This window comes from Melospiza georgiana, chromosome 30 (assembly GCF_028018845.1).
Source record: "Melospiza georgiana isolate bMelGeo1 chromosome 30, bMelGeo1.pri, whole genome shotgun sequence".
In the NCBI taxonomy this organism is placed as follows: domain Eukaryota; kingdom Metazoa; phylum Chordata; class Aves; order Passeriformes; family Passerellidae; genus Melospiza; species Melospiza georgiana.
Window position 1 is genome coordinate 38,063 of NC_080459.1, and position 17,459 is coordinate 55,521.

The window sequence follows — 17,459 nt, forward strand, 5'->3', positions numbered from 1 at the left end:
ATTATCCCCAAAATCCCCTAAAACCACCCCAAAAATGCCCTAAAATTACCCCAAAATCACCCAAAATCCCTCAAACCCACCCCAAAATATCCAAAAATCGCACCTAAAATGCCCCCAAAATCCACCTGAATAATCTAAAAAATCCCCAAAATCACCCACAAATACCCCCGAATCACCCACAAATACCCCCGAAATCAGCCAGAAATACCCCAAAAATAACTCAAAATACCCCAAAACCACAAAAATCCCCCAAAAACCCCAAAATCCCCTAAACCCACCCCAAAAATCTCCCGAAAATCCCCCAGGTCCCGGGGGGGGGGCGAGTTCCCGTCTCCCCGCTGTTCCCGTTGCCATGGGAACAGCGCGGTTGCCATGGGAACAGCGCGGAGGGAGGGGGGCAACGCACAACGGCGTTGCCATGGCGACAGCGGCGCCGAGGGAGGAGGCGCGACCGTTAGAACAGCGCGGGGGGTTTCCATGGTAACGGGAAGGGAGGTGAGGAGGGAGGGAGGAGATTGCGGGAACGGCAGTTGCCATGGGAACGGGAGTGGGCTGTTCCCATAGCAACGGGAACAGCGCGGGGACGCGAATCGCGGCCCCCTCCGGGAAAATTGGAAAATTGGACCCCAAAAATTGAACCCCCCCAGAAAATTTGGGGACCTTTCCCCTAAAAAGGGACCCAGGGATGCGACTCATCCCCCTGACAAAATCTGGGGACCCCCACCCAAAATCTGGGGTTCAAAGGGCGCGAGTTCTCCCCAAATATGGAGGAAATGGAGGCCCCCAAAATTTCGGGACCCGCCACCCAAAATTTGGGTCTCAAGGATGCGAGCCCCTCATAAATTGGGGACCTCCACCTCAAAAATGGGGTGCCTTCAAATTTCGGGTCCCAAGGGCGTGATCCCCCCCCAAAAATTTGGGATCTCGCAAAAATTTGGGGTCTCAAGGCGAGGACCTCCCCCTAAAAATGGAACTTCCCCAAAAAATGGAACCCCCCAAATATTGGGGACCACACACCCAAATTTGGGGGTCTCAAGAGCACGACCACCCCCAGTAATGGAACCTCCCAAAATTTGAAGACCCCTTCCCCAAAATTTGGGATCCCAAGGGTGTGACCTCCCAAAAATGGAACCTCCCAAAATTTGAAGACCACTTCCCCAAAATTTGGGATCCCAAGGGTGTGACCTCCCAAAAATGGAACCTCCCAAAATTTGAAGACCACTTCCCAAAAATTTGGGGTCCCAAGAGCGCGACCCCCCCCCCTCCAAAAATGGAATCACCCAAAAGTTGAGGAACCCACCCCCAAATTTAGGGGGTCCCAAAGATGCAACTCCCCCCCCCCAAAAAATGGAACCATCCAAAAATTGAAGACCCCTCCCCAAAATCTGGGAGTCTCAAGAGCACGACCCCCACCAAAACAAAATGGAACTGCCCAAAAATTGAGGACCCCTCCCAAAATTTGGGGATACAAGGAACATAACCCCCCCTCCAAAAATGGATCGTCCCAAAATTTGTGAACCCCTCACCCAAAATTTGGGGCCCTAAGGGCGCGACCCCCCCCCCCCTCCAGAAAATGGAACCACCCACAATTGGGAGTCTCCCCCTACCCCCAATTGGCTCCAAGCCCCGCCCACAAAGAGCTCCAAGCCCCGCCCACAAAGAGCTCCAAGCCCCGCCCACAAAGGCCTTCAAGTAGGCTCAGGCCACGCCCTCAAACCCCACAAGCCACGCCCACAAATTAATTCAGACCACGCCCCAATGTGCTCCTGGCCACGCCCACAAATCGACCCAGGCTCCGCCCCCTTGTCCTCAGGCCCCGCCCACACCCGGAAGTGCCCCGCGGGGGGGGGGAGGGGCGGGGGGGGCAAAGGGCGCAGTGGGGGGAGGGGAGCGAACGCTAATTAGTGAGTGCGGGTTAATTAGGGCGGTTTGGGCATTAATTAAGGGGGTTTGGGGTTAATTGAAGGGGGTTTGGGCTTAATTGAAGGGGTTTGGGGGTTAATTAAGGGGTTTGGGGGGTTAATTAGTAGGGTTTGGGGCTTAATTAGGTGTTAATTAGAAGGTTAGGGGTTAATGAGGGGAATTCAGGGTTTTAATCAGGGCGGTTTGGGGCATAATTAGGGGAAATTGGGGTTAATTAGGAGAATTTATGGGGTTAATTAGGAGTCTTGAGGGTTAATTAAGGGAGTTTGGGGTTAATTAGCGTTACTTGGGGTTAATGAGTGTTAGTTTGGGTTGAGTAGGGTGATTGGGGGTTAATTGGGGGTTAATTAGGGTTAATTGGGGGTTAATTCGGGGTTAATGAGTGTTAATTAGGGGTTAGTTGGTGTTACTCAGGGGTTAATTAGCGTTAATTAGCGTTAATTGGCCGCCCCAGGCCATGGAGGAGCAGCCGCGGACTCGGCGCGTCGGGATCCTGGGATACGGACAGCTCGGTACTGGGGATACTGGGAGATACTGGTTTATACTGGTTTATAGTGGGATATACTGGGATGGACTGATTTATACTGGGTTATACTGGGATGGACTGGGATATACTGGGATGGACTGGATTATACTGGTTTATACTGGTTTATACTGGGATGGACTGGGAGGGACTGGTTTATACTGGATTATACTGGGATGGACTGGGATATACTGGGTTATACTGGTTTTACTGGGTTATACTGGGATGGACTGGGATATACTGGTTTATACTGGGATGGACTGGGATATACTGGGAGGGACTGGTTTATACTGGGTTATACTGGGATGGACTGGGTTATACTGGTTATATGGACCAGGGATACTGGTTTATACTGGGATACAAAGAGCTCCGTACTGGGAGCGACTGGGACAAACTGGGCATACTGGTTTATACTGGGATAGACTGGTTTATACTGGGATAGACTGGTTTATACTGGGATATGGAGAGCTCAGTACTGGTTTATACTGGGAGGGACTGGGGGGAGCTGGAGGGAACTGGGACAAACTGGGATGGACTGCGATGTACTGTATACTGGGTTATACTGGTTTATACTGGGTTATACTGATTTATACTGGTTTATACTGGTTTATACTGGGATAGACTGGTTTATACTGGGATATGGAGAGCTCAGTACTGGTTTATACTGGGAGGGACTGGGGGGAACTGGAGAGAACTGGGACAAACTGGGATGGACTGGGATATGCTGTATACTGGGTTATACTGGTTTATACTGGGGTACAGAGAGCTCGGGACTGGGAGGGACTGGGAGGGGACACTGGGAGGGACTGGAGGGGACTGGGATGAACTGGGAGGGGACACTGGGGACACTGGGAGGGACTGGGACAGACTGGCAGGGGACACTGAGGGGACATTGAGGGGGCATTGGGGACACTGGGAGGGAACTGGGATGAACTGGGAGGGGACATTGGGGACACTGGGAGGGACTGGGATGAACTGGGGGGGACACCGGGGACATTGAGAGGGGACACTGAGGGGACACTGAGGGGACATTGGGGACACTGGGGACACTGGGAGGGAACTGGGACGAACTGGGAGGAGACACTGGGGACGCTGGGAGGGAACTGGGACAAACTGGGAGGGGACACTGAGGGGACATTGAGGGGACATTGGGGACACTGGGAGGGACTGGGGCAGACTGGGAGGGGACATTGAGGGGACATTTGGGACACTGGGAGGGACTGGGATGAACTGGGAGGAACTGGGGGGAAACTGGGAGGACACTGGGGACATTGAGAGGGGACACTGAGGGGACACTGAGGGGACATTGGGAGGGACTGGAGGGGACTGGGATGAACTGGGAGGGGACACCGGGGACATTGGGGACACTGGGAGGGACTGGGATAAACTGGGATGGACTGGGATATGCTGTATACTGGGTTATACTGGTTTATACTGGGATGCAGAGAGCGCGGGACTGGGAGCGACTGGGAGGGGACACTGAGGGGACATTGGGGACACTGGGAGGGACTGGGACAGACTGGGAGGGGACACTGGGGACATTGGGAGGAACTGGGAGGGGACACTGGGGACATTGGGAGGCGACAGGAGGCGCCAGGGGGAGGTGACAATGACAATCCCGATGTCCCCGGGGCCGTTCCTGGTGTCACAGAGGGGAGGTGACAGGAGGAGGTGACAGGGCTGTCCCCAATGTCCCAGATGTCCCCGGGGCCGTTCCTGGTGTCACGGAGGGGAGGTGACAGGGAGGAGGTGACACATGTGACAGGGAGGTGACAATGCTGTCCCCGATGTCCCCAGGGTGTCACAGAGGGGAGGTGACACTGCTGTCCCCAATGTCCCCGATGTCCCCAGGGCCGTTCCTGATGTCACAGAGGGGAGGTGACAGGGAGGAGGTGACACACGTGACAGGGAGGTGACAATGCTGTCCCCGATGTCCCCAGGGTGTCACAGGGGGGAGGTGACAGGGAGGAGGTGACAGGGCTGTCCCCAATGTCCCCGATGTCCCCAGGACCGTTCCTGGTGTCACAGGGGGAGGTGACACTGCTGTCCCCGATGTCCCCACGGTCCGTCCGTCGGTCTGTCCCTGTCCCTGTGTCACAGTGTGATGACAGGGAGGTGACAGGGCTGTCCCAGGGCTGTGACAGGGAGGTGACACAGGTGACAGGGAGGTGACAATGAGGTGACACTGCTGTCCCCAGGGCAGTTCCTGGTGTCGCAGCTGCTGTCGCACGGTCCGTCCGTCGGTCTGTCGCGGTCCCTGTGTCCCAGGGCTGTGACAGGGAGGTGACAGGGCTGTCCCAGGGCTGTGACAGGGAGGTCACACAGGTGACAGGGAGGTGACAATGAGGTGACACTGCTGTCCCCAGGGCAGTTCCTGGTGTCGCAGCTGCTGTCGCACGGTCCGTCCGTCGGTCTGTCCCTCGCCTTTGTCTGGGCTCGCCGCTGGGAGGCGCTGGAGGCGCTGCCGCCCGCTCTGCGCCTGCGCGACCTGAGCGACCTGCCCACCACGTGAGGGACCCGAAACGGCCCGAATTCAACCCAAAAATGTCCCCAAAATGTCCTAAATTCAACCCCAAAAATGTCCCCAAAATGTCCTAAACTCACTCCAAAAATGTCCCCAAAATGTCCTAAATTCACCCCAAAAATGTCCCCAAAATGTCCGGAATTCACCCCAAAAATGTCCCCAAAATGTCCTAAATTCACCCCAAAAATGTCCCGAAAAATGTCTCAAAAATGTCCCCAAAAATGTCCCCAAGATGTCCGGAATTCAACCCCAAAATGTCCCCAAAATGTCCGGAATTCACCCCCAAAATGTCCTAAATTCAACCCAAAAATGTCCCCGAAATGTCCGGAATTCACCCCAAAAATGTCCCCAAAATGTCCTAAATTCACCACAAAAATGTCCCCAGAAATGTCCAGGATTCACTTCGAAAATGTCCCTAAAAGTGCCCCGAATTGACCCCCAAAATGCCCCAAAAATATCCAGAATTCGCCCCAAAAATGTCCCGAAAAATGTCTCAAAAATGTCCCCAAAAATGTCCCCAAGATGTCCGGAATTCAACCCAAAAATGTCCCCAAAATATCCGGAATTCAACCCAAAAATGTCCCCAAAATGTCCTAAATTCACCACAAAAATGTCCCCAGAAATGTCCCGGATTCACTTCGAAAATGTCCCTAAAAGTGCCCCGAATTGACTCCAAAAATGTCCCAAAAATATCCGGAATTCACCCCAAAAATGTCCCCAAGATGTCCGGAATTCACCCCAAAAATGTCCCCAAGATGTCCGGAATTCACCCCCAAAATGTCCCCAAAATGTCCTAAATTCACCACAAAAATGTCCCCAGAAATGTCCCGGATTCACTTCGAAAATGTCCCTAAAAGTGCCCCGAATTGACCCCAAAAATGTCCCAAAAATATCCGGAATTCGCCCCAAAAATGTCCCGAAAAATGTCTCAAAAATGTCCCCAAAAATGTCCCCAAGATGTCCTAAATTCAACCCAAAAATGTCCCCAAAATGTCCGGAATTCAACCCAAAAATGTCCCCAAAATGTCTTAAATTCACCACAAAAATGTCCCCAAAATGTCCTAAATTCGCCACAAAAATGTCCCCAGAAATGTCCCGGATTCACCAAAAAATGTCCCTAAAAGTGCCCCGAATTGACCCCAAAAATGTCCCAAAAATATCCTAAATTCACCCCAAAAATGTCCCTAAAAGTGCCCCGAATTGACCCCAAAAATGTCCCTAAAATATCCTAAATTCACCCCAAAAATGTCCCCAGAAATGTCCCGGATTCACTCCGAAAATGTCCCTAAAAGTGCCCCGAATTGACCCCAAAAATGTCCCAAAAATATCCGGAATTCACCCCAAAAATGTCCCAAAAATATCCGGAATTCACCCCAAAAATGTCCCGAAAAATGTCTCAAAAATGTCCCCAAAAATGTCCCCAAGATGTCCTAAATTCACCCCAGAAATGTCCCCAAAATGTCCTAAATTCGCCACAAAAATGTCCCCAAAATGTCCTAAATTCAACCCAAAAATGTCCCCAAAATGTCCTAAATTCACCACAGAAATGTCCGCAAAATGTCCTAAATTCAACCCAAAAAATGTCCCCAAAATGTCCGGAATTCACCCCAAAAATGTCCCCAAAATGTCCAGAATTCACCACAAAAATGTCCCAAAAATGTCCTAAATTCACCACAAAAATGTCCTAAATTCACCACAAAAATGTCCCCAAAATGTCCTAAATTCAACCCAAAAATGTCCCCAAAATGTCCGGAATTCACCCCCAAAATGTCCCCAAAATGTCCTAAATTCAACCCAAAAATGTCCCCAAAATGTCCGGAATTCACCCCAAAAATGTCCCCAAAATGTCCGGAATTCACCCCCCAAATGTCCTAAATTCAACCCAAAAATGTCCCCAAAATATCCTAAATTCACCACAAAAATGTCCCCAGAAATGTCCCGGATTCACTTCGAAAATGTCCCTAAAAGTGCCCCGAATTGACCCCAAAAATGTCCCAAAAATATCCGGAATTCACCCCAAAAATGTCCCGAAAAATGTCTCAAAAATGTCCCGAATTCAACGCAAAAATGTCCCAAAAAATGGTCCGAATTCACCCCAAAAATGTCCCGAAATCGTCCGGAATTCACCCCAAAAATGTCCCGGATTTACCCCCAAAAATTTCCCCAAAAATGTCCCAAATTCATCCCAAAACCACCCAGATTCACCCCAAAATTTTCTCAAATTCACCCCAAAAGTGTCTCAAAAATGTCCGGAATTCACCCCAAAAATATTCCAGATTCACCCCAAAAATGTCCCAAAAAATGTTCAGAATTCGCCCCAGAAATATCCAAAAAATTGTCCAAAATTCACCCCAAAAATATCTTAGACTCACCTCAAAAATGTCCAAAAAATATCCCGAATTCACCTCAAAAATATCCCCAAAATATCCTGGACTCACCCCAAAACTTCCTGGATTCACCCCAAAAATGTACCCCAAAATGTCCCAAATTAATCCCAAAAATTTCCCAGAAATCTCCCAAAAATGTCCCAAATTCACCCCAAAAACTGCCCGCATTCACCTCAAAAGTATCCCAAATCTATCCCAAAAATATCCTGAATTCACCCCAAAAATGTCCCAAATTCACCCCAAAACTATTCTGGATGTACCCCAAAAATGTCCGGAATTCAACCCAAAAATGTCCCGAATTCACCCCCAAAATCTCTCAAAAAAATGTCCTGAATTCACCCCAAAAATGTCCCAAATTCACCCCAAAACTATTCTGGATGTACCCCAAAAATGTCCGGAATTCAACCCAAAAATGTCCCAAATTCACCCCAAAACTATTCTGGATGTACCCCAAAAATGTCCGGAATTCACCCCAAAAATGTCCCGAATTCACCCCCAAAATCTCTCAAAAAATGTCCTGAATTCACCCCAAAAGTGTCCCCAGAATTGTCCAAATTCACCCCCAAAATGTCCCATATTTACCTCAAAACTGTCCCCAAAATGTCCCGGATTCACCCCAAAGATGTCCCCAAAAAAGTCCCAAATTCACCCCAAATTCAAATACCCAAAATCCATCCCAAAACCTCCCAGTTTCACCCCAAACGTCCCAAAATACCCCCAAAAAAACAGGGAAAAAAAAAACACCCCCAATGTCCCCAAATGTCCCCATTGTCCCCAATCCTCCAAATGTCCCCAACGTCCCCAATGTCCCCGATGTCCCCAATGTCCCCAAATGTCCCCAAATGTCCCCAATCCCCCGATGTCCCCGTTGTCCCCAATCCTCCAAATGTCCCCAATGCCCCCCCAATGTCCCCGATGTCCCCAATCCCCCTGATGTCCCCAACATCCCCAATGTCCCCAAATGTCCCCAAATGTCCCCAATCCCCCTGATGTCCCCATTGTCCCCAATCCTCCAAATGTCCCCAACGTCCCCAATGTCCCCGATGTCCCCAATGTCCCCAAATGTCCCCAAATGTCCCCAATCCCCCGATGTCCCCGTTGTCCCCAATCCTCCAAATGTCCCCAATGCCCCCCCAATGTCCCTGATGTCCCCAATCCCCCCATTGTCCCCATTGTCCCCAATGTCCCCATTGTCCCCAACGTCCCCAATGTCCCCAATGTCCCCATTGTCCCCATTGTCCCCAATGTCCCCAACGCTGTCCCCAGGGGGGTGGACCTGGTGGTGGAGGTGGCACACCCGTGTGTGACACAGGAGCACGGCGAGGACATCCTGGGACACGCCGACCTCATGGTGACACCGCGCACCTGGCCCTGATGTCCCCAAATCCCCCCCAATGTCCCCATTGTCCCCAAATCCCCCAATGTCCCCATGTCCCCAAATCCCCCAATGTCCCCCATGTCCCCAAACCCCTCAAATGTCCCCGATGTCCCCAAATCCCTCCGCTGTCCCCTAAGTCCCAAATGTCCCCGATGTCCCCAATGTCCCCAACCTCCCCATGTCCTCAATGTTCCATTCCCCCCACAGACCCCATTGTCCCCAGTGTCCCCAATATTCCCAATCCCCCCCAATGTCCCCAATGTCCTCGATGTCCCCAATGTCCCCAAATGTCCCAAATTGTCCTCAATGCCCCATTGACCCCATTCCCCCTGATGTCCCCAATGTCCCCATTCCCCCCAATGTCCCCAATGTCCCTGATGTCCCCAAACCCCCCAATGTCCCCAATGTCCCCATTCCTCCCATTATTCTCCATGTCCCCAATCCCCTCAATGTCCCCAATGTCCCTGATGTCCCCAAACCCCCCCCCATTGTCCCCAATGTCCCCATGTCCCCATTCCCCCCATTATTCTCCATGTCCCCAATCCCCTCAATGTCCCCATTGTCCCCAGTGTCCCTGATGTCCCCATTTCCCCCATTATCCCCATTTCCCCCAATGTCCCTAATGTCCCCAATGTCCCCATTGTCCCCACCTGGGGTCCCCCATGGCGCTGGCACACACTGTCACCAAGCCCAATGTCCCCAGTCCCCCCATTATCCCCAATGTCCCAGTGTCCCCAATGTCCCCAACGTCCCCAAACCCCCAATGTTCCCATTGACTGCAATGTCCCCAATGTCCCCAGCACCCCCATTGACCCCAATACCCCCAATGTCCCCAATCCCCCCATTGTCCCCATTGTCCCCATTGTCCCCAATACCCCCAATGTCCCCAATGTCCCCAATGTCCCCAACGCCCCGCAATGTCCCCACTGTCCCCAACCCCCCGCAATGTCCCCAATGTCCCCAATCCCCCCATTATCCCAAATCCCCCCATTGTCCCCAATGTCTCAGTGTCCCCAATGTCCCCAACGTCCCCAAACCCCCAATGTCCCCAATGTCCTCAATGTCCCCAATGTCCCCAATCCCGCCATTATCCCCAATCCCCTCATTACCCCCAATGTCCCCATTCCCCCCATTATTCTCAATGTCCCCAATGTCCCCAATCCCCCCATTGTCCCAAATCCCCTCATTGTCCCCAATGTCCCCAACCCCCCCATTATTCTCAATGTTCCCAATGTCCCCAATTCCCCAATGTCCCCAGCACCCCCATTGACCCCAATACCCCCAATGTCCCCAATGTCCCCAATGTCCCCAGCACCCCCATTGACCCCAATACCCCCAATGTCCCCAATTCCCCAATGTCCCCAACCCCCCGCAATGTCCCCATTTTCCCCAACCCCCCACAATGTCCCCAATGTCCCCAATCCCCCCATTATCCCAAATCCCCCCATTGTCCCCAATGTCTCAGTGTCCCCAATGTCCCCAACGTCCCCAAACCCCCAATGTCCCCGTTGACTGCAATGTCCCCAATGTCCCCAATGCCCCCATTGACCCCAATGCCCCAATGTCCCCATTCCCCAATGTCCCAAATGTCCTCAATGTCCCCAATGTCCCCAATCCCCCCAATGTCCCCAGTCCCTCCATTGTCCCCAATGTCCCCATTCCCCCCATTATTCTCAATGTCCCCAATGTCCCCAATCCCCCCAATGTCCCCAATGTCCCCAGTCCCTCCATTGTCCCCAATGTCCCCATTCCCCCCATTATTCTCAATGTCCCCAATCCCCCCAATGTCCCCAGTCCCTCCATTGTCCCCAATGTCCCCAATGTCCCAATATCTCCATTCCCCCCAATGTCCCCGATCCCCCCATTGTCCCCAATGTCCCCATTCCCCCCATTATTCTCAATGTCCCCAATGTCCCCAATCCCCCCAATGTCCCCAGTCCCTCCATTGTCCCCGATGTCCCCAATGTCCCACTATCTCCATTCCCCGCAATGTCCCCAATCCCCTCGTTGCCCCCAATGTCCCCACTGTCCCCACTGTCCCCAGCTGGGCTCGCCCACGGTGCTGGCGGACGCCGTCACCGAGGGGCGGCTGCGGGCGGCGGCGGCGCGCGGGGGCCACACCCTGTACGTGCCCCGGGGGGCGCTGTGGGGCTGCGAGGACATCGCGCGCATGGACAGCGCGGGGACGCTGCAGGTGACACCAACGGGGACACTGGGGACATTGGGGACAGTGGGGGTAATGGGGACATTGGGGACACTGGGGACATTGGGGACAGTGGGGGTAATGGGGACACTGGGGACATCAATGGGGACATTGGGGACATTGGGGACAGTGGGGGTAATGGGGACATTGGGGTAATGGGGACATTGGGGGTAATGGGGACATTGGGGGTAATGGGGACATTGGGGACATTGGGGGTAATGGGGACACTGGGGACACTGGGGACATTGGGGACAGTGGGGGTAATGGGGACACTGGGGACATCAATGGGGACATTGGGGACATTGGGGACAGTGGGGGTAATGGGGACATTGGGGTAATGGGGACATTGGGGACATTGGGGACATTGGGGGTAATGGGGACATTGGGGACATTGCCCGCATGGACAGCGCGGGGACGCTGCAGGTGACACCAACGGGGACACTGGGGACATTGGGGACACTGGGGGTAATGGGGACATTGGGGACATTGGGGACATTGGGGACATCGCCCACATGGACAGCACGGGGACGCTGCAGGTGACACTGGGGACACTGGGGACATTGGGGACACTGGGGACATTGGGGACATTTGGGACATTGGGGGTAATGGGGACATTGGGGACATCGCCCGCATGGACAGCGCGGGGACGCTGCAGGTGACACTGGGGACACTGCTGGGGACATTGGGGACGTTGGGGACATTGGGAACATTGGGGACATTGGGGGTAATGGGGACATTGGGGACACTGGGGACAATGGGGACATTGGGGACACTGGGGGTAATGGGGACATTGAGGGTAATGGGGACATTGGGGACATCACTCGCATGGACAGCGCGGGGACGCTGCAGGTGACACTGGGGACATTGGGGACATTGGGGACATTGGGGACATTGGGGACACTGGGGACATCACTCGCATGGACAGTGCGGGGACGCTGCAGGTGACACTGGGGACACTGCTGGGGACATTGGGGACACTGCTGGGGACATTGGGGACATTGGGGACATTGGGGACATTGGGGGTAATGGGGACATTGGGGACATTGGGGACATCGCCCGCATGGACAGCGCGGGGACGCTGCAGGTGACACCCACGGGGACACTGGGGACACTGGGGACATTGGGGGTAATGGGGACATTGGGGACACTGGGGACAGTGGGGGTAATGGGGACATTGGGGACATTGGGGACATTGGGGACATTGGGGGTAATGGGGACATTGGGGACACTGGGGACACTGGGGACATTGGGGACATTGGAGGTAATGGGGACATTGGGGGTAATGGGGACATTGGGGACACTGGGGACATTGGGGACATTGGGGACATTGGGGGTAATGGGGACATTGGGGACACTGGGGACATCGGGGACACTGGGGACATCGCCCACATGGACAGTGCGGGGACGCTGCAGGTGACACTGGGGACACTGCTGGGGACATTGGGGACACTGCTGGGGACATTGGGAACAATGGGGACACTGGGGATATTGGGGGTAATGGGGACACTGGGGACATTGGGGACATCGCCCACATGGACAGCGCGGGGACGCTGCAGGTGACACCAATGGGGACACTGGGGACATTGGGGACATTGGGGACATTGGGGACATTGGGGACACTGGGGACATTGGGGACATCGCCCGCATGGACAGCGCGGGGACGCTGCAGGTGACACCAATGGGGACACTGGGGACATTGGGGACATTGGGGACATTGGGGACATTGGGGGTAATGGGGACATTGGGGACATCGCCCGCATGGACAGCGCGGGGATGCTGCAGGTGACACTGAGGACATTGGGGACATCACCAGGATGGACAGTGCAGGGACACTGCAGGTGACACCAACGGGGACATTGGGGACAATGGGGGGAATGGGGACACTGGGGACAATGGGGGACATTGGGGACAGTGGGAACATTGGGGACACTGGGGACATCGCCCGCATGGACAGCGCGGGGATACTGCAGGTCACATTGGGGACATTGGGGACATCGGGGACACTGGGGACATCGCCCGCATGGACAGCGCGGGGACGCTGCAGGTGACATTGGGGACATTGCGGACATCGGGGACACTGGGGACATCGCCTGCATGGACAGCGCGGGGACGCTGCAGGTGACATTGGGGACATTGGGGACACTGCAGGCCCATCCCGACACTGTCCCCTGATCTCATCCTCTGGCTGTGCCCTGTGTCCCCAGAGGGGACAATGACAATGGCCCTGACTGTCCCCTGAGGTGACAATGACAATGTCAATGACAATGTCCCTGTGTCCCCACAGGCCCTGAAGGTGACAATGACCAAGTCCCCCGGCAGTTTCCGTCCCCAGGGCTGGCTGTGACAATGACAGTGACAATGACAGTGACAGTGACAATGACAGTGACAATGACAGTGACAATGACAATGTCCCTGTGTCCCCGCAGGCGCTGAAGGTGACAATGACCAAGTCCCCGGGCAGTTTCCGTCCCCAGGGCTGGCTGTGACAGTGACAGTGACAATGACAGTGACAATGACAATGACAATGTTCCTGAGGTGACAATGACAATGTCCCTGTGTCCCCGCAGGCGCTGAAGGTGACAATGACCAAGTCCCCCGGCAGTTTCCGTCCCCAGGGCTGGCTGTCCCCGCGCGTGGCGGCCGCGGTGGCCTCGGGGACACGGACGGTGCTCTACGAGGGTCCCCTGCGCCCGCTCTGTCCCCTCGTCCCCAACAACGTCAACACCATGGCGGCCGCCGCGGTGGCAGCGCCGCGCCTGGGCTTCGACGGCGTCACCGCCCGCCTGGTGGCCGACCCCAGGTGTGTCACCTGTGTGTCACCTGAGTGACACCTGTGTCACCTGAGTGTCACCTGTGTCACCTCCTGTGTGTCACCTGTGTGTCACCTGTGTCACCTTCTGTGTCACCTGTGTGTCACCTTCTGTGTCACCTGTGTGTCACCTGTGTGTCACCTGTGTCACCTTCTGTGTCACCTGTGTGTCCCCAACACTGTCACTGCCTGGGCTTCGACGGCGTCACCGCCTGCCTGGTGGCCGACCCCAGGTGTGTCACCTGTGTGTCACCTGAGTGACACCTGTGTCACCTGTGTGTCATCTGTGTGTCACCTGTGTGTCATCTGTGTCACCTGTGTGACCTGAGTGTCACATGAGTGTCACCTGTGTGTCATCTGTGTCACCTTCTGTGTCACCTGTGTGTCATCTGTGTGTCACCTGTGTGTCACCTGTGTCACCTGTGTGTCACCTGAGTGTCACCTGTGTGTCATCTGTGTGTCACCTGTGTGTCACCTGTGTGTCACCCCCTGTGTGTCACCTGTGTCACCTGTGTGTCACCTTCTGTATCACCTGTGTGTCACCTGTGTGTCACCTGTGTCACCTGTGTCACCTGAGTGTCGCCTGTGTGTCACCTTCTGTGTGTCACCTTCTGTGTGTCACCTGTGTCACCTGTGTGTCACCTGTCACCTGTGTCACCTCAGTGTCACCTGCGTGTCACCTTTGTCACCTTCTGTGTCACCTGTGTCACCTGAGTGTTACCTGTGTCACCTGTGTGTCACCTGAGTGTCACCTGAGTGTCACCTGAGTGTCACCTGTGTCACCTGTGTCACCTTCTGTGTCACCTTCTGTGTCACCTTCTGTGTCACCTGTGTGTCGCCTGTGTGTCACCTGTGTGTCACCTGTGTCACCTGTGTGTCACCTCCTGTGTCACCTGAGTGTCACCTGTGTGTCCCCTCCTGTGTCCCCAACACTGTCACTGCCTGGGCTTCGACGGCGTCACCGCCCACCTGGTGGCCGACCCCAGGTGTGTCACCTGTGTCACCTGTGTCACTTCCTGTGTGTCACCTGTGTGTCACCTTCTGTGTCACCTGTGTGTCACCTGTGTCACCTTCTGTGTCACCTGTGTGTCACCTGTGTGTCACCTGAGTGTCACCTGTGTGTCACCTGTGTGTCACCTGTGTCACCTGAGTGTCACCTGTGTCACCTGTGTGTCACCTGAGTGTCACCTGTGTGTCACCTGTGCTGTGTGTGTCACCTGTGTGTCACCTGCGTGTCACCTGTGTCACCTGTGTGTCACCTGAGTGACACCTGTGTGTCACCTGTGTGTCACCTGTGTCACCTGAGTGTCACCTGTGTCACCTGTGTGTCACCTGTGTGTCACCTGTGTCACCTCCTGTGTGTCACCTGTGTCACCTCCTGTGTCACCTGTGTGTCACCTGTGTCACCTCCTGTGTGTCACCTGTGTCACCTCCTGTGTCACCTGTGTGTCACCTGTGTGTCACCTGTGTGTCACCTGTGTCACCTGTGTCACCTGAATGTTACCTGTGTCACCTGTGTGTCACCTGAGTGTCACCTGTGTCACCTCCTGTGTGTCACCTTCTGTGTCACTTGTGTCACCTGAGTGTCACCTGTGTGTCACCTGAGTGTCACCTGTGTCACCTCCTGTGTGTCATCTGTATCCTCTGAGTGTCACCCGTGTCGTCTCTGTGTCACCTGTGTCACCTGTGTCACCTCTTTGTGTCACCTCTGTCCCCTCATTGTCCCTCCAGTGCCACCCCAATGTCCCCCCCAATGTCCCCAATGTCCCCTCAGTGTCCCTGTCACTGTCCGCAGTGTCCCCGACTGTCACCTCATCGATGTCCCCACTGTCCCCTCAGTGTCCCCAACCGTCACATTGTCACTGTCCCTGTCCCCTCACAGTGTCCCCAACTGTCACACCATCACTGTGGAGGTCACACACCCTCAGTGTCCCCAGTGTCCCCTCAGTGTCCCTGACTGTCACCTCATGGATGTCCCCAATTATCACTCACAGTGTCCCCAATGTCCCCAATGTCCCCAATGTCCCTGTCCCCTCAGTGTCCCTATTGTCCCCTCAGTGTCCCCAATGTCCCCTCAGTGTCCCTGACTGTCACCTCATGGATGTCCCCAATGTCCCCAGTGATCACTCACAGTGTCCCCAATGTCCCCTCAGTGTCCCCGACTGTCACATTGTCCCTGTCCCTGTCCCCTCACAGTGTCCCCAACTGTCACCTCATCACTGTCAATGTGTCCCCAATGTCCCTGTCAATGTCCCCAATGTCCCCTCAGTGTCCCCAATGTCCCCAATGTCCCTATCACTGTCACTCTCAGTGTCCCCTCAGTGTCCCCGACTGTCACATCATCGATGTCCCCTCAGTGTCCCCAATGTCCCCTCACAGTGTCCCCGACTGTCACCTCATCACTGTCGATGTGTCCCCAATGTCCCCTCAGTGTCCCCAATGTCAGCGTCCCCAATGTCCCCTCAGTGTCCCCAGTGTCCCCTCAGTGTCCCCAACTGTCACATTGTCCCTGTCCTTGTCCCCTCACAGTGTCCCCAACTGTCACATCATCACTGTGGAGGTCACACACCCTCAGTGTCCCCAATGTCCCCTCAGTGTCCCTGACTGTCACCTCATGGATGTCCCCAATGTCCCCAGTGATCACTCACAGTGTCCCCAACGTCCCCTCAGTGTCCCCAATGTCCCCTCAGTGTCCCCAGCTGTCACCTCATCACTGCTGAGGTGTCCCCAATGTCCCTGTCACTGTCACCCTCAGTGTCCCCAATGTCCCTGTCACTGTCACCCTCAGTGTCCCTGACTGTCACATTATCACTGTCAAGGTCACATTGGTGTCACTCTCAGTGTCCCCAATGTCCCCTCACAGTGTCCCCGACTGTCACCTCATCACTGTCGATGTGTCCCCAATGTCCCTGTCAATGTCCCCAATGTCCCCTCAGTGTCCCCAATGTCAGCGTCCCCAATGTCCCCAATGTCCCCTCAGTGTCCCCAATGTCCCTATCACTGTCACTCTCAGTGTCCCCTCAGTGTCCCCGACTGTCACATCATCGATATCAAGGTCACATCACTGTCACTCTCAGTGTCCCCTCAGTGTCCCCAATGTCCCCTCAGTGTCCCCGACTGCCACATTGTCCCTGTCCCCTCAGTGTCCCCGACTGTCACATCATCGATATCGAGGTCACATCACTGTCACTCTCAGTGTCCCCAATGTCCCCTCAGTGTCCCCGACTGTCACATCATCGACGTCGAGGTCACCGCCGTCCCCGAGCGCGGCCGCTCGCTGACCGTCACCAGCACCCGCCGCAACCCCGCCGAGCCCGGCCGCGTCACCGGCAGCGCCACCCGCCACAGCTTCTGGAGCAGCGTGCAGGGTTTGTCACCTCAGTGTCACCTGGGCCACCCCTCGGTGTCACCTGTGCCACCCCTCGGTGTCACCTGTGCCACCTCAGGCCCGCTCACTCTGTTGCCCTCCCCGCAGCCTGCACGGGACACGGCGGCTGCGTCAAGCTCTGCTGAGGAGGAACGGCGGGAAAAAAACCCGCGGGGGACGACTTGGGGACGATTTGGGGACATTTTGGGGACAATTTGGGGACAATAAAGACCTGGCAAGGCCTGGAGGTGGTGGCGCCCTTCTTAAAATGGCGGCGGGGAAGAGGCGCGATCTGATTGGTTGAAGAACTGCCGGGAGAAGCGTTATCACCACTGATTGGTTAAC

At 54.8% G+C, this 17,459-nt stretch overlaps 1 protein-coding gene across 1 annotated transcript; it reads left to right on the forward strand.

Annotated features, from left to right (window-relative positions):
- The first annotated feature begins 2,380 nt into the window (after window positions 1-2,380).
- Window positions 2,381-17,260, forward strand: ASPDH (aspartate dehydrogenase domain containing). Its single transcript, XM_058042263.1, has 7 exons — window positions 2,381-2,435; window positions 4,813-4,954; window positions 8,624-8,708; window positions 10,780-10,929; window positions 13,506-13,738; window positions 16,964-17,115; window positions 17,223-17,260. The coding sequence occupies exons 1-7, from the start codon at window positions 2,381-2,383 to the stop codon at window positions 17,258-17,260; spliced, it is 855 nt and encodes a 284-aa protein (XP_057898246.1).
- The last annotated feature ends 199 nt before the right edge of the window (window positions 17,261-17,459 follow it).

Coding starts and splice junctions, on each gene's coding strand:
- ASPDH (XM_058042263.1), top strand. CDS start 2,381: ATGGAGGAGCAGCCGCGGACTCGGCGCGTCGGGATCCTGGGATACGGA. Junction 4,955..8,623: donor CTGAGCGACCTGCCCACCAC/GTGAGGGACCCG, acceptor CGCTGTCCCCAG/GGGGGTGGACCTGGTGGTGG. Junction 10,930..13,505: donor ACAGCGCGGGGACGCTGCAG/GTGACACCAACG, acceptor GTGTCCCCGCAG/GCGCTGAAGGTGACAATGAC.